This window comes from Triturus cristatus, chromosome 6 (assembly GCF_964204655.1).
Source record: "Triturus cristatus chromosome 6, aTriCri1.1, whole genome shotgun sequence".
Classification (NCBI taxonomy): Eukaryota; Metazoa; Chordata; class Amphibia; order Caudata; family Salamandridae; genus Triturus; species Triturus cristatus.
The window spans coordinates 1,598,325,276-1,598,340,068 of record NC_140589.1 but is presented as its reverse complement, the minus strand read 5'-3'; the positions used below and the strand labels follow the sequence as shown (position 1 = coordinate 1,598,340,068).

At 44.5% G+C, this 14,793-nt stretch overlaps 1 protein-coding gene across 2 annotated transcripts in view; it reads right to left on the bottom strand.

Moving 5' to 3' along the window:
- The window catches only part of FBXO11 (F-box protein 11), a 400,064-nt gene that overhangs the window by 99,685 nt on the left and 285,586 nt on the right, over nt 1-14,793 (bottom strand). For both annotated transcript variants that reach the window (XM_085612738.1, XM_085612739.1), the window contains exons 15-16: nt 3,784-3,906; nt 3,600-3,685 (exon numbers count right to left, since the gene is read on the bottom strand). In XM_085612738.1, coding sequence (XP_085468864.1) covers nt 3,600-3,685; nt 3,784-3,906 — 209 coding nt within the window. The remainder of the gene's footprint in view (nt 1-3,599; nt 3,686-3,783; nt 3,907-14,793) is intronic.

The window sequence follows — 14,793 nt, the reverse complement described above, 5'->3', positions numbered from 1 at the left end:
TCCGTCAGCGTCGAGCCGTGGGTAGACGGCGGCGAGTGCAGTCCATGGGGCTCGGTACGACGTCGATGTGTTGTCGACGTCGACCGTGACACCTGCGACGGCGACCCGGTCCCGGGTCTCGCCGGCCCCTCCCTCGACGTCGAACGCCGAGGCTGCCGCGACCCAGAGCCCTGGATCGACGGCGAACATACCGGTGCCTTCTCTCTCGCCGTCGACGTCGTCGCCTTCGACGTCGAACGCGACCTACCAGCCGGTAGGTGTCGTTTCTGCCCCTTTTTCTGCCCGGAGGTCCCTCCAGGGGCTGAAGCATGGGCGGAGGAGGGGGAATGGGACCCTCCATGCCCTGAAGTCTCACCGGTCCTCTGCTTCTCCTGTCCCTGAAGGCGAGTCTTCTCCCGGTCCCTCAGGGTCCTTTTCGAAAAGGTGCTGCAGATGTCACAGGCAGCTGGGACATGTGAGGGCGACAAGCAGAGGATACACACCTCATGTGGGTCCGTCTTAGCCTTCTTCCTCCCACACTCAGGGCATTTATCGAATAAAGCCATGCTGAGAGTGGGCCAAAACTGCTCCAGATTGCAGGCAGTAGTAGACAAAGGCTTTAGACGTCGAATGAAACCACTTTTAATCCAAAAAATCCGATTTTAATCAATTAAACCACCCAAAAGGGTAGAGCTCAAGCTCCAGGGTCCTGCTAGCAGGAGCCGGAAAAAAGAACTGAAAGTAACTTGTGTTGGCTGTGCATCCTGGGATACCGGGGGTCTCTGGAGAGTTTCTTAAAGGCACGGTATCCCTTTAGCAGACACATAATGACAGCCTATAGGGCTTGTCTGTCCACCCCTTCCTCTCTATTGTTTAAAGGGATTTTGGTGAAGGGAGTGTGTGATAATAAAGGAACATGTCAAATGTGAATAAAAATGACATTTCAACTTTATTTTGGCTTTTGTGTTCACTTCAGAGGAAGTGCTGGCCAGTGCAGCCTTGTGGTGATTAGGCTGTATTATTTTGTCTGTCTCTTAAGTGTCTTTGCAGGTTTGCAAATGCGGGACAGCTTAAGAGATATTTTTGATTGCTCCGGGGTCCCCGCACATGGGCGGGGATTATTCATAGATTATGACTATACACAGAGATCCCCTACTACAGAACCAAGCAGCCCACTGTAGTGCTCGACTCTCTCAGGGTAGCAAAGCAGAGCTTACTCAGGACAGGTGGTGTAGACACGTAATAATCATTCGCTGGCACGCAATAAGACCAATTAATAAATGGGTGTCCTGTCTGTGACTTTCCTTTGAGAAAGAAAAAGTACAATTATCATACACACTACTAAATGCTACACACCATTGCAGAAATATATACTTGCAATAGTAGGATATAGCATTAGTATTATTCTGGAATCACATTTGACAACCTATGGGTTCAAAACACACAGAACAACAATACTTTCCCTTCCTATACCAGATGAAGCAACTCAATATAAGAGATGGTCATTATCAATAGCATAAACTGACTGACTTTGCCACAGGTGAGGTCACCACACCAGTTTATCAGGTAAGCGGATAGACTTTGTCAAGGTCACCACACTGAAAGACCAAAAACCACGTTATAAAATCATCATCTTATCACTGGAACCAGTTGCCATTACAATTAATAAAAAGCATTGGATGTTCATCAGAATCACTTTCAGCAATACATTTTTTAAATAAAGCCATTAAATTCCACATAGCTTGTCCCGTGTCTTTCTTGAACCATTTTACATCACATAAAAAGCAGTCAAAGAATCCACCACTCGACGTCCCTGCGCTCCTGAGCTGTAGAGCAAAAGCTTCAGGCAAGAGTGCTTGAAACTGAAGGCTAAACAGCTTGGTGGACACTGATTCTTTGACCCTGCGAACAAAGACATTTGCCAGACTCTCTTCTGGGGGACTGCTGTCACTCCTGCAGATCCCCACGATCTTCTTAAGGTTGTTGGCGGTGCTTCTGTTATCCTTGGAGTCACTATAGATTTAAAAACTTGGGCCAACCAGCCCTGCAGGGCATCATAAGGAGCTCCCTCAGTGAAGCGATCAATTTAATGTGTGTGCCTTCGGCCACAGTAGTTTCTCTCACACAAGACTTTTCACCCCTCGTCTTCTTTATCGGGGTGCATGGTCCCACAGAGGACACCTCATGGTAGATTCTATGTTGGGAGCTACAGGGGAAGCTCCAAGGCCCCATGACTCGAGCCGGCTCTCCAGAAGCCATTGTCCTTGGGCGTAGGAGATGGCTGCCTCCTCTTCCACTCCTGCAGAGTGGGAGTAGTTTGGATAATTTACTTTTGCACGCAGCAGAAGCAAGGCGCCTGGCCTTGCAGGCAGTTCAGGGTCTGAGGGATGATGTCCCCAGACCGTAAATCCACAATAATAAAGCAGTCTTCCTAGTCTTGGGGCATGAGGATGGAGTCCTTAGCCTCGGGTCTTTTTCTTTTTTTATTCGGCCCGTGGAGAAAACGGGGGTGGCCCCAGCAGCAATCCAAGTATGGGGAGGGGGATTCCACACACACCCGCTCACCCTGGCTTTTTTCATAAGAATGTTGCATTGTACCCTAGGGGCTTGGCCCTTCCGAGGCGCAAGTCCAGAACATGCAGCTGAACCTAACGCACTTCTTTATGTCTTTTTACCACATAATAAAATGTGCACAACTCAGGCGCAGTTGGGCCATATCCCTTAATCTTGGGCTCATTCTGCACCTGGTGGCGAGCCCTAGCTACTCAGAGCGCATTGAGCATGCCTCCAGGCCTTCAATGTGGCACACTTTGTTGGTGGCTGGTTTCACTGGCTCTCTGCACCAGCTTTTCTTCTTGCCTGGCTCCTGGTGTTCCTTCTCTCTTGCTGGGGTACTAAAGTCCAGGCTCACTGGCCCTGGAGAGACCCACACGTCCTGGGGTCAGCTGGAGATGGAGTCCTTGTCCCTCAAAGCACCATGGGGCCTGTTCATAGTGTTGCAGTTGCTCAAGTCCAGGGTCGAACTCTTTGTCTCTCCCTTGACAGTAGAACGTTCTATATGTCATTCTAGGAAGCCACATCACTCCTCCACCTACCTGCACAGCATGCTGGGACAATCCAATTTGGCATTGGCAAGTGATCAATGTGCACAGCTCCTCTGGCACTCACAGCTCTAACCATAGTGAACATCACTGCCAAGGAACTTTCCACCATTTTTTCAAACGGAGCGCCTCCTCTGTTGGCTTCAGATGTCTGGGATTCCTCCTTAGTTCAATGTGCCTGGGCTGTCCCAATCCCGCTACAATGGGACATCTAATCACCAGATGCCAATTTTCTTCCCCACTGTGGGAAGCTGGCTCTCTATAAAGTGTATCAAAAGGAGGTACACGGTGCAGAGAGTCCAGGTAACCCTTACTGGTTTACAGAGGCAAAAAGGTGAACACTAAATGCCCTTTTGTGGTAGTGTGGGTAAGCAGTGTAGGCTCACCAAGGGGTAGTGCAAAGCATTTGTTTTACTCAGAGGCAAAAAATGGTAAAATGGAAAAATTAATGGATGGGACAAAAACATGAGAGGGAGAATGCAGATCTTGCCACAAACGTTTTTATTTGAAAATGGTTACCTTATTTGAACTCCTGAGTACATATGATTATAGATGTCATTGTCTTCAAGAACTCCATGCCCATTGTCGTAAAAATAAACTCCAACCTGAAATAAATTAAAAGAAAAGGCTACCACTAGAACAAATGCATCTATTGTCTATTTTTTTTTTTTTAAATGGATACAGATTTTCAACATAGCCTAACCTGCTTGCCGCTGTGTATTCGGTTTCTCCTCAGTACTGGAGTGCTTCCTGTCGTCACCCAAACTCCAGCCAGTGTGTTACTGTAAACTTCATTTTCCTCAATAACACCTTGTCCTTTTTCATGCTACAACAAAGGAAACAAAAAGCCTTTTCAGTGCTGATATTTTTTAACTAGGTTAGCTCACTGGGTAAGTAATATTATTAGTAGACTGTCCGGTTTTAGGTTTAAACCTATAATAACTGATAAAACCCCACTGAAAGAGAAATAGCCCTCACCAGTGAAAACATATAAACACTGAAAAAACACCTGCACAACCACAAACTAAATGCCATTCAAAGAAAGGAAAAAGAGAGTGAAAGAGTATTTTTTTTTCTTCTTGAAGGGGCCAATACAATGTAATTTTGTTATACAAGCTAGCAGTAAGAAAGTCTGGGCTAGCATTATTCTGCTTGAGTTTTGTTGTTTAGGGATTGCCACTAAAATATTGTTTCTTCTTCCTTTTGTTTTTTTCAGTTTTGTGGTCCTTGGTCTAAAGATGCAGGTTTTAGAAGCATGTTTTAGGTCTTGTTTAATTATTTTATAAAATGTAACGAATCAGGAAATATCTGAATCATATTTAATATTTTGGCAGCGTTTGATTCTTTCACTGATATGTAAAATGGCTGGTTTCATAAGAAGCTTTCCTAATATGTGTCATCACATTTACCCACATAGAATGGGTAAAAACTCTCAATACATCAGCCCCCAGTTTCTAGTGAGTCAGTTTTGATAGTAGGCGAATTGCCAACACCTTAGGCTTTAAACCTTCAATGCAAGGTATAGTGACAAGTATATGTGAAAAGAGCGCTATCACCAAGCATCTGGGATAGTGGTTAAAACATGACACCAAACTTTTGGAAAACATGGAACGCAGTGTCACTTGCAATGCTCTGTAAAAAAGGTTCTTTCCAAGTTCAACAAAGATTGGAGTGATAGTGTTTGTTTTTGCAGTGATTCAGCTACGTATATGAAAAAGTTGTATGATGAACTGTCAAAATTGATCCCTGAGCTAAAGTGCTTCCCTGTAAGAGATCCTTGCCACTTGTTAAATGGTATGCTGAAAGCATCTTTACAATCTTCAGAGTTAATGAAGAATACTATTGACTTTTTAGTCCATTCTAGTGCACTGTTTTCTTATGCACAGGAACTAAAATGCAACTATTTCTCATTTTGTGCTTTGTGTGGCATCAAAGAAAGAGTCATCCCAACTGTGTTGCTTAGCTGATGGTTCTCAGTCCAAGGGGCTATGAATGCTGTATTATCCATGTGGCAACCATTTACAGAATGTTTGCTGAGTGATGATGCCAAAGGCAAGAAATGTGAGGATCCTGGCCACATATTGATAGTGATGTAAAAAAAAGTACACTCTACTGCATTCTTAGATTTTTACGGGAAAACATAACTGCTGTAGTGGACATAATGAAAACCAGAGTCTGAAAACATCCTTGTCTGCCAAGTGTTCAGCATAATTGGTGTAGATGTGAAACATCTCCTTGAGAGTAGGCTGAGCGACACCTTAAGTGACTTTGGCACTGCAACATGTTCCATGTTAGAGTGCTTGCCACTTGGTAAGCAAAGCAATGGTGAAGAGCAATTCAGGAACTTTTATTTTACAATGTATGAGAAATGGCTTGCAATGATGCCTAGAAATGTCCCTTCACCACCAATGGCATTTGAAGTAAATGAAACCTCACTGTGGTACTGCTTCAATAACTCTGAGGACATACGCACCCAGATCAGCACAAATGTTGCAGAACCTGTCCTGAGAATCGCAATCTTCAAGTGAACCAGTATTGGCATGGAAAGCCATGTCAGTGGCCAGAGTTAACAAATTGTGTACTGGCTGTTTTGGCGTTGCCCATCTCAGGTGCCAATTTTGAAAGGCGTTTTCACAGATGTTTACATGGGAAGGAAACAGCGAGCACACATGACCAAAGACTCACTGAAGAAGTATTGTATGGTGTACTACAGTAAGTTTAATTTGCAAAAATCTATTTGGACCTCATATACACTATACTTACACAGTCTGTATACCATGCTCTATCAGTGCAGAAAGCAAGCAATAATGAAAGCAAAACTTTCCATAAACACCGGAAAAACACTGTTTCTGTCATATTTATTGGTGCAAAAATGTGTAAACACTGAAAACCACTGTTTTTTGTAAGGTATTGAAATCACTTGAAAACACTGACAAAACCCCACCAGAATTTACCAAAAATAGAAACTGAAAACAGGAAAGCCTAATTATTAGTAACTTCAATTCCAGTCTACCACCTTGTATCAGCCAGTCCAAAATCCAACATGGTTAACACGACAATCTAAACCTAAATTTGTTTTCAGTATTTCAATGCAATTTCTTACATCTGGACCTCTGTACTACTTTCTCAACTACTGGCTCCAACACTGGTCTCTAATAGACTCTTCCTCAGAGCTTGCCTTTTTTTCTGACCTATCTGATGTTCTTTGAAAGTTAACCAGACATTATGCTAGTACACAGGAAGTGTTCTACATTTTACTGTGCATGTCTTCACTCAGTTTGGAGGCTTGTTTTATGTAAACCCCCTCCCCTCCAGACCCCCAAAACTGCACCCCTCATGTCAGGATATGCAGTGCTATGCAGTGATGGAAGCATGATTATACATCAAGCACAAAGGCCTTCATACTTGTACTCCTGGTGGTCAATTACCTACTGCCTCTCCCTCTTAAAAATTGAGTCTCTCATGGGTTCTATGAATGTCACTGCACATAAGGTGTCTATCTATTATGTATGTGGTTCACCAAGTGTAGAGTGGTGATCATTTGGACACTTTGGTCATGCATTCCCCAGATGTTGCTCTCCCCGCAGGCTATGCTTTTTTGAGGGAGAAACTTACATCCTTAATGTGCCTGTGCCCAGTAGTTTCTCTCTGAAAAATATTTTACCTGTTGCCTTGGGTAGCATGTGTGCTGGACTGCTTCCGGTTGTCACCCAACCCCCAGCCAGTGTGTTAATGCAAACTTAATTTTCCTCAATAACATGTTACCCCTTTTTCATTGAACAATAAAAATGAACACAAATAAGCTTTTCCAGTGTTGGTATTTTTTTTAAGAGATTAGATTACTGAGAAATTAAGTTTCCGCAACTGCTTGACTGAGCTGCTCGGGGTCTGGGTGTCTGATCTGGACAGGATTGCATTTGAGAAGGTCTGGCCAGTTGGGGAGTTAATGAACTTCTCAATGAATGTTGCGTACCAGGGCTGTTCTGGCCCAAGTGGGGATCACACAAATTTGTGTTAGAGATGTTTGCTGCACCTTCCATAACACATATTAAAGCAATGGGATAGGCGCAAAAGGGGAAGCAAAGATTACTGATCAGTTCATAATGCATTGCCCATCGACTATGGGTCCCTGGAGGCAAACCTTAGGCATTTCGCTTTTTTGGGAGTGGCAAACAGGTCTATCTATGAGGTGTCCAAGCCTTGAAAGTACTTACTTGGGAAGGCCTTGTGGCAGAGATTTAACTCGTGGACTTGTTGACGAGTCCTGCTGCACAGGTCTGCAAAGTCGTTATTTACTCCTGGAAGGTACTCTGCCAGGGTGTGTATGTGGTGGAGGCGAGACCAGTGCGAGGTCACCTGCACTAATTCTGACAGCAGGAGACAGTGTGTGCCACCTTGTTTCTGAAGAGAATACATTGTGCTCACTTTGTATGTCTTAATAAGCATTACCTGCCCCCGAATGCACCCAAGCCAGTGAGAAGTGCACCCGTAGTAATAGTGACTTGCGAAGTGGTGTCTGACTGAGGTAAGGCCTGCCCTGCAGCAGGTAGATGGGTATTGGCCTTTACCAACAGAAGATCCTGAACCTCTGCTTTTTGCTACGGAGCCAAGGGATTCTTGCTATGGGACCATATGAAGCGTGGTGTGGGGTACGACAGCGCTGCAGGAAGCCATCATCCTTAGGACGTACATGACTGTTCTGACTGATTTGGCAACTGGGCTAAAACAGAGATAAGGGCAATTAGAATGGAAACACCCTGCTTGGAGTAGGCTTCACTTATTATTGCATTGTGTATGGATCCCGGGAAGGGTTGGACTTGAAGGGGTTGTAGATGTGACATGGTGGCATTTATAGCGAATCCACGGCCATGATGCTGGGAAATAACAGCTTCAGCGTGAGCTAGGCACTTGCTCTTGATCAGACAATTGTCGAGGCAGGGAAAACGAATAGTTTCTTACCTGTCGGTGTAGTTTTGCAGCTTGAAGAATTTTCTGGATTCACTATGCTGTGCATTATTCCGCCATCTAGTGGTTGGGTCCGGAATTGTAATATTTCTTCTTCTTTTTTGTTGCTGTTGGTGGGCATCGACGACGTAGTACCATTTGGTTCCTTTGGTAGCCATTTTCGGATTCTTTTTTCTCCTTATAGTTCTCTTCCTTGGCGGAGGAGGGTGGTTTCGCTAGTGAATGTAGAAAATTCTTCAAGCTGCAAAACTACACCGACAGGTAAGAAACTATTTGTTTTGCAGCGTGAATCTTTTCTGGATTCAATATGCTGTGCATAGAGTTTGTAGCAGTTTGCTAGTCTTGTGGCGGCTGGGTGGAAGATGAACTTTGGTTTGTAAATAGATGCTGTAAGACCTTGTGTCCTACTTGTGCTTCTTTGTTCATTTGAATGTCCACACAGTAATGTTTGGTGAATATGTGTACAGAAGACCATGTTGCCGCCATGCAAATCTCTTGCATTGGAGTTTTAGCAAGAAATGCAATAGTTGCTCCTTTTTTCCTCGTTGAATGCGCCTGTGGCACTCCTCGTAAAGTTTGTACTGCTTGTCTGTAGCACAATTGTACGGCTGGTGCTATCCATCTTGCGACTGTGCTCTTGGTTACTGGTCTTCCCAGAAAACGTTTTGCAAAGTATACAAATAACTGTTTTGTCTTTGTGTTCTTTAGTTTTTTCAATGTAATACATGACTGCTCTTCTTGCGTCAAGTTTGTGCAAAGCTCTTTCCGCTTTGTCCTTAGGGTTTTGAAAGAAACTTGGTATTTGTATACTTTGAATTATGTGAAATCTTGACACCACCTTTGGCATGAATTGCGGATCTGTCCTCATGACAATCCTGTTACTATGTATTTGGAAGTAGGGTTCTTGTAGTGTTAGTGCCTCCAATTCACTCACTCTACGCAAGGATGTTATTGCCAATAAAAATGTTGTCTTTATTGTAAGCATTTGTAGCGTTGCATTGTGTAGTGGTTCGAAAGGTGCTCTCATCATGTGCGCTAGAACTATATTCAGATTCCAAGTTGGTGCAGGTACCCTTTTTGGTGGTGCAATCCTCTTTGCACCTTCCAGGAACCTTTTGACCACATGTGAGGTGAAGAAGCTCTTCCCTGTTTCCCCTCTTGTATATGCAACAATTTCTGCTAAATGTACTTTTAGTGATGTGAAACATAATTTACTTTGTAGTAAATGTGTGAGGTATTTTAGCACTGTTCTTTCTTTTGTAATCTTTCTTGAAAGACGCTTTTGAAGACACCATTGGGTGTGCCTTTTCCATTTTGCTGTATAACACTTTCTAGTTGTTGGTTTCTTAGCTTCTCTTAGAACAGCCATTGTGCTTTCTGGTAGTTTGAAATGTGCGAATTTTAAGTCCTCAGGAGCCATGCCGCTAGGCCTAAGCTCTCTGGTATGGATGAAGCACTTTACCGTTGTGCACTGTTAGCAAATCTTTTCTTTTTGGAAGTTTGTGCATTGTCCCTTGTGAGATTTCCATTAGTTCCGAGAACCTCGTTTATCTAGTCCATTGTGGTGCTATGAGAATCATTGTAATTTTGCTAATTCTGCATTTGCTGATCACTTTGTTCAGTAATGGTATTGGGGGAAAAGCGGACGCAAATATCCATGACCAGTCTACCCATAGCGCATTTCCTAGGGTCTGGTTGCAAGGTCGCCTGGATGCGAAGTTTTGGCATTTTGCATTGTGGAGTGTTGCAAATAGGTCTATTTGTGGTGTTACCCACTTTTTGAACATTCTTTGCACTTCTTTTCGATTCAGTTCCCACTCGTGGGATGATGTTGTTTGTCTGCTCAGTCTGTCTGCTTCTAGATTGTCTTTCCCTGGTAGGTGTATTGCTAAAATGTCTATTTGTTTTGGAATTGTCCCTCTCCAAATCTGCTGCGCTAGAGTTGAGTGCTACAGGCTGAGTCCCTCCTTGTTTGTTTATGTAAAAGGTAGTTGTGGTGTTGTCGGTTTGTATCAACACCCTTTTCCCGTATAGCTCTTTCTGAAAGGCTTTTAAGGCTAAGAACACAGTTTTTAGTTCCAAGATATTGATGTGTTTCACCGCATCCTATGGTGCCCATAATCCCCTTACTTTGAGACTGTCCATGTGTGCTCCCCATCCTACTAGGGATGCATCCGTTGTTATGGTCACTGTTTGAGTTGGAGGTATGAAAAGTCTCCCCTGCGCTATGTTTGTTTTGTTCCACCATGCAATCTCTCGATGTACTCTGTGACAACCACTGGATCCTCCCAGCTTCCTGTAGCTTGTGACCATTGCGTTTTGAGCCATTCTTGAATTGGTCTCATGTGTAGACGAATATTGAGAACTAAATGAATGCATAAGGTCATCATTCCTAGTAATTTCCTCACTGTCAGATGATGCCCCTTCTGGTATAGATGAGTCTCCTTCAATAGAGCTGATCTCATTTTCTCGCTGGGGAATGCTTTCCTTAACACAGTGTTTATTTCTGCACCCAAGAACACCTTCTTGCGTTCCGGTTCTATTGATGATTTTTCCCAGTGTATGGAGAAACCCAGTTGAACTAGTGTCTCTATCACTTGTTGTATATGCTGTTTGCATGGGCTGTATGAGTTTGCTCTTACTAACCAGTCGTCTAGGTAGGGGTAAACATGAATTCCTTGCCTTCTGAGATGTGCTGCCACTGCTGCAAGGCACTTTGGGAACACCCTTTGTGCTGATTTTAGACCAAAAGCAAGTACTTTGAACTGGTAGTCTTGTTTGTTCATGACAAATCTTAACACCGATTTGTGTTTTCTGTTTTTGGGATGTGTAAATACGCATTCTTTAAGTCTATTGTTGCCATGTAATCCCGCCTTTGTAAATGGGGTAACACCTCTTGTAGTGTAGTCATTCTGAATCTTTGAGTTTTTATAAACTTGTTTAGAAACCTTAAGGTCTAATATTGGCTGTAATGTTCCATCCACCTTTGGAATTAAGAAGGATGTTGAATATACTCCATTGTTCTTTTCTCTGTGCGGTACATGTTCTATTGCATGTTTTCCCTGAAGTTCTTTCACCTCGGACTAGGTGAGATAATTCTTCTTTTGAATGTGTCCTTTGCTTTGGGCTCCTGTGTGGAGGTTGTTTTGTCAACTCTATACAGTAACCGTACTGTATTATGTTTAGGATCCACTTGTCTGTTATTTCTCTCCACTTTTTTGGGAAAAGTTTTAGTCTGCCTCCTACTGGAGTGGTATGTTGGAGGAACTGTAAACTGTTTTCTCTTGTTTTGGTAACTGCTTTTTCGTGTGTACTCTCACTGGTGTTGTTTGTGAGTGTACCTCCGTGTGAGTGCAGTCACTTGGTAGAGGTTTGTTGTCCACCTGTTTGTGGCTAACCTCTGCCACGGGGACGCCCTCTTCCTTGATATTGCCAGCTTTGTTGCTGATCCTGTTGTGTGCCCTGGTTTTTAGCTTGGTAGGTCTGCTGGTAACCTTGATGTGAGGTAGTAGGTTGGTGTGTACCTCTTAACTGCTGTCTTCTTGATGGTGTGCCTCTACGCATGCCTCTGAACTGCAGAGCCCCCATGGATCTTGCGGTTTCATTGTCCTTCTTTAATTGGTTCAGCTTTTCATCCACCACCATTCCAAACAATTGTTCTCTATTGAATGGCGAATTAATGATGTTGCTTTGCACTTCTGGCTTGAAGCCTGAGATTCTAAGCCATGCGTTCCTTCTTTCTGTTATGCAAATCATCATTTGTCTGCTAGTTGTTTCAGCAGCATCAAGGGCTGCTTTTAAACATGTATTACCAATGTTTTTTCTTCCACCAGGTGGCTAGCTCTTTTTTGGAATTGTTCTGGTAGGTTTTGCAACAGTTCTCCTACCTCCTCCCAATGTTGAAACGCATGCCTGTTTAGCAGTGCATTTGAATTTGTTATGTGCCACTGATTAGCTGCGCTTATCTCCACCTTCCTTCCTATGAGGTCCATCCTCTTGCATTCTTTGTCTGGAGGTGGCCCCACTCTTTTCCTTGCTGTTGAGGCAATGATAGAGTCAGCTGGCACCGATCCCATGATGTATATAGGGTCTTATATAGTGTTCTAGCCTTGCATGTAGCAGGCTCTTTGAATGCCTCTTTCCCTTGGTCTAAGACAGTAGGCAGCATTGGCAGGAATTGATTCCTTGATTGTGTAGGCATCAGTCTCTAATAAAAACATGACTGAGGTTTTTCTTCCTCTAACTGAACCCCATAAGTTTCTGCAGCCTTTTTAATCACTTGATTGTATATGCCGATGTCATCTGGGGGTGATGGCCTCTAAGGATATAATTCCACAGCCTCCTCAGGTGATTCGGCGTCCAGATCTTCCCATTGGAGCTCTTGATTCACCGAGTTCGATGATTCTGCGTATGCTTGTTCGTCTTCCTTGACGTCTTCCCCGCAGAAGAATGAACCTTACTCTTCTTCTATCAGTTCAGAGGTTCTTGGCTGTATTGGTTCTTCGGCAACCCTTTCAGCTTCCGTTTCTCTTTCTTTTTGCGTTGAAGGATATTCGCCATTTCGGTTTCGAGCCTTCTTCTCAATCTTGGCCTCGTGTGTTGCGTCGTCGAGATTCTCAGATTTCCTCTTTTCGGCTGACGACGTTGACCCGTTTGTCGAGGTCTGTTTCGGTCTCTCATTCTTCGACGCCGAGGCATCCTTTTCCAGACTGCCTTCCGACGTCCTCGTTCTTTCGAGGACTTTTGCCGTTCCGGAGTCCTATCCAAGGATCCTACGGTCTGGTTTCGATGCAACTGCGGTTGCCGAATGCTTCGACGCCGAGAATACCTTTGGAGGTCTAGAGTCTGATTTGAGACTTCTAGTTTTTTCGAGGTCGACGACTCTTACTTCCTTTGAAGTATTCTTCTCGACTTCCACTACCACGACCTCCCTTTTCTTGTCGCCTTCTGGTCCTTCGGCGACGTTATCTTCTTCCTCACTGGAGAGGCCAGGTCTCTCAGCGATGGCGGTGGTCCTTGGCCTTGCATGTTGTAATTGGCTCGTCGCTGCCTTTCTCTTACCCTCAACGTCTTCGGGGTGAAGACAGAGCAGGAGTTACAGTTGTCGTTTTGATGATCCAGCAGCAGGCAGCAGGCACAGGAACTTGAATGGCGTCTTGTCCATTACCGCACCTAGGGAGCCCCCTGCATGCGTGTTCTCCGATTGTTGACAAAGTTCTTGATCTCTTCCCTTTGTCAAACTGCGGTCGTCGTAGATTTAAAGTTGAAAGTGGAGGAAACAGTTCTAACGATTTTTCTCTGATTTTCTATGATTCTTCTCTTCAATCTTGGGAGCGTATCGGTATCGATTCAGACCCAACAGCGGAAAAAATAATCTGAAGATGGCTACCAAAAGGTGGGAGCTTCTGGAGGAAGCCCATCAAAGTCACAGGAGGACACCAAATGGCACTACATCGTCGACACCCACCCACAGCAAAAAAAATATTCACGCTGCAAAAACACAGATACCCCTCCTCTTTAGATGAGCATCAACCACTGTTGGGCACTGAGGGAACCATCTTTCTTGTGGATGAGGATGAATAGAGTAGGCACTCTTGCCCTGGTGGTGAAAGGACACTCGTTCTAAGGCTCCTTTGTGGAGGAGCACCTTCCTCAAGAAGTTTGCGATATTCTCTTCAGAGGCTATCTGTGTGGGGTGGGAGGTGTCAGAAGTTCTACGCAGTGTTTGTTGTAATCCACCACCAATACCCACTGATCTGATGTCTTCCCAGTGAGAGAGGAAATCCTGCTACTTCATCCTTACATGTGAAGTGTGACCAGGAAGGTGGGAGGGGGTGTTTAAGTAAGTGCCTTGAAGTGGTGGCCCCTTTAACGGAGAGACTCCTTGAATTGCGTTTGTAATCACTCCTTTAGGCATCCCTAGAATAGCACCTGCTTGTCTGTGGCTGCCTCCGATATGAATCAGAAGAGCTGACTTTAGCGCCTCCTCAAGGCTGCTAGATCTGAAAGGAGCCTTTGGAAGCCAGAGAGTATTAAGGGCACCAATCAGTTTTAATATTTCGATGTCCTTATTTATTTCCTCTAGCATCTTCTTTAGCACCTCACCAAATAGGGGCATTAAAAAGCAGGTTAAGGAGACGCTGCTGAACTTTAAACTTAAACCCCAAAATATGAAGTCAGGCATGGCGTCGGAGAAGGATGCTGGTGTTAACACCCAGGAGGCTGGGTCTGTGCATCATGGGCAAAACAGATGGTAGCATTGGATATGGTCTTGCCCTTGAAGACGAAGATCTCCCCTCTTTTCCTCAACACTGGGTTCTACGGTAGCAAGGGAGGAGTCCCACAAGTTGGCTAGGGCCAGTAGGTAGCCGCCCATATGGCCACTCTCTCGCCCGCTGCATCCAGATTCTTGCTCTCTAAATCAGGTGGCAGTGTGTTAACTGTGACTTGAGCAGAAGCTCGCTTGCAGGCTGAATGCACGACCAGTGAGATATCGACTGATGCTGCCACCGTGCTCAGCTTCTTAGGTGCTGAAGGGGTCTGTTGGAGCATTTGTTGATGCATTTCACAGCTCTGACCGGTAATATAGCTTTGTCTTCGAACAGATGGCAAGGCAAGTGTCACACAAGGCTTTGTCATAGTCAGGGAAGAGGCTTGCAGTGGTCTGACCACAGGTACTTTGTGTTGCAGAGGGGCACTACTCAAAGGTCATCCATTCCATTACCCTGTGTGCATTCTCCGGTGGGGA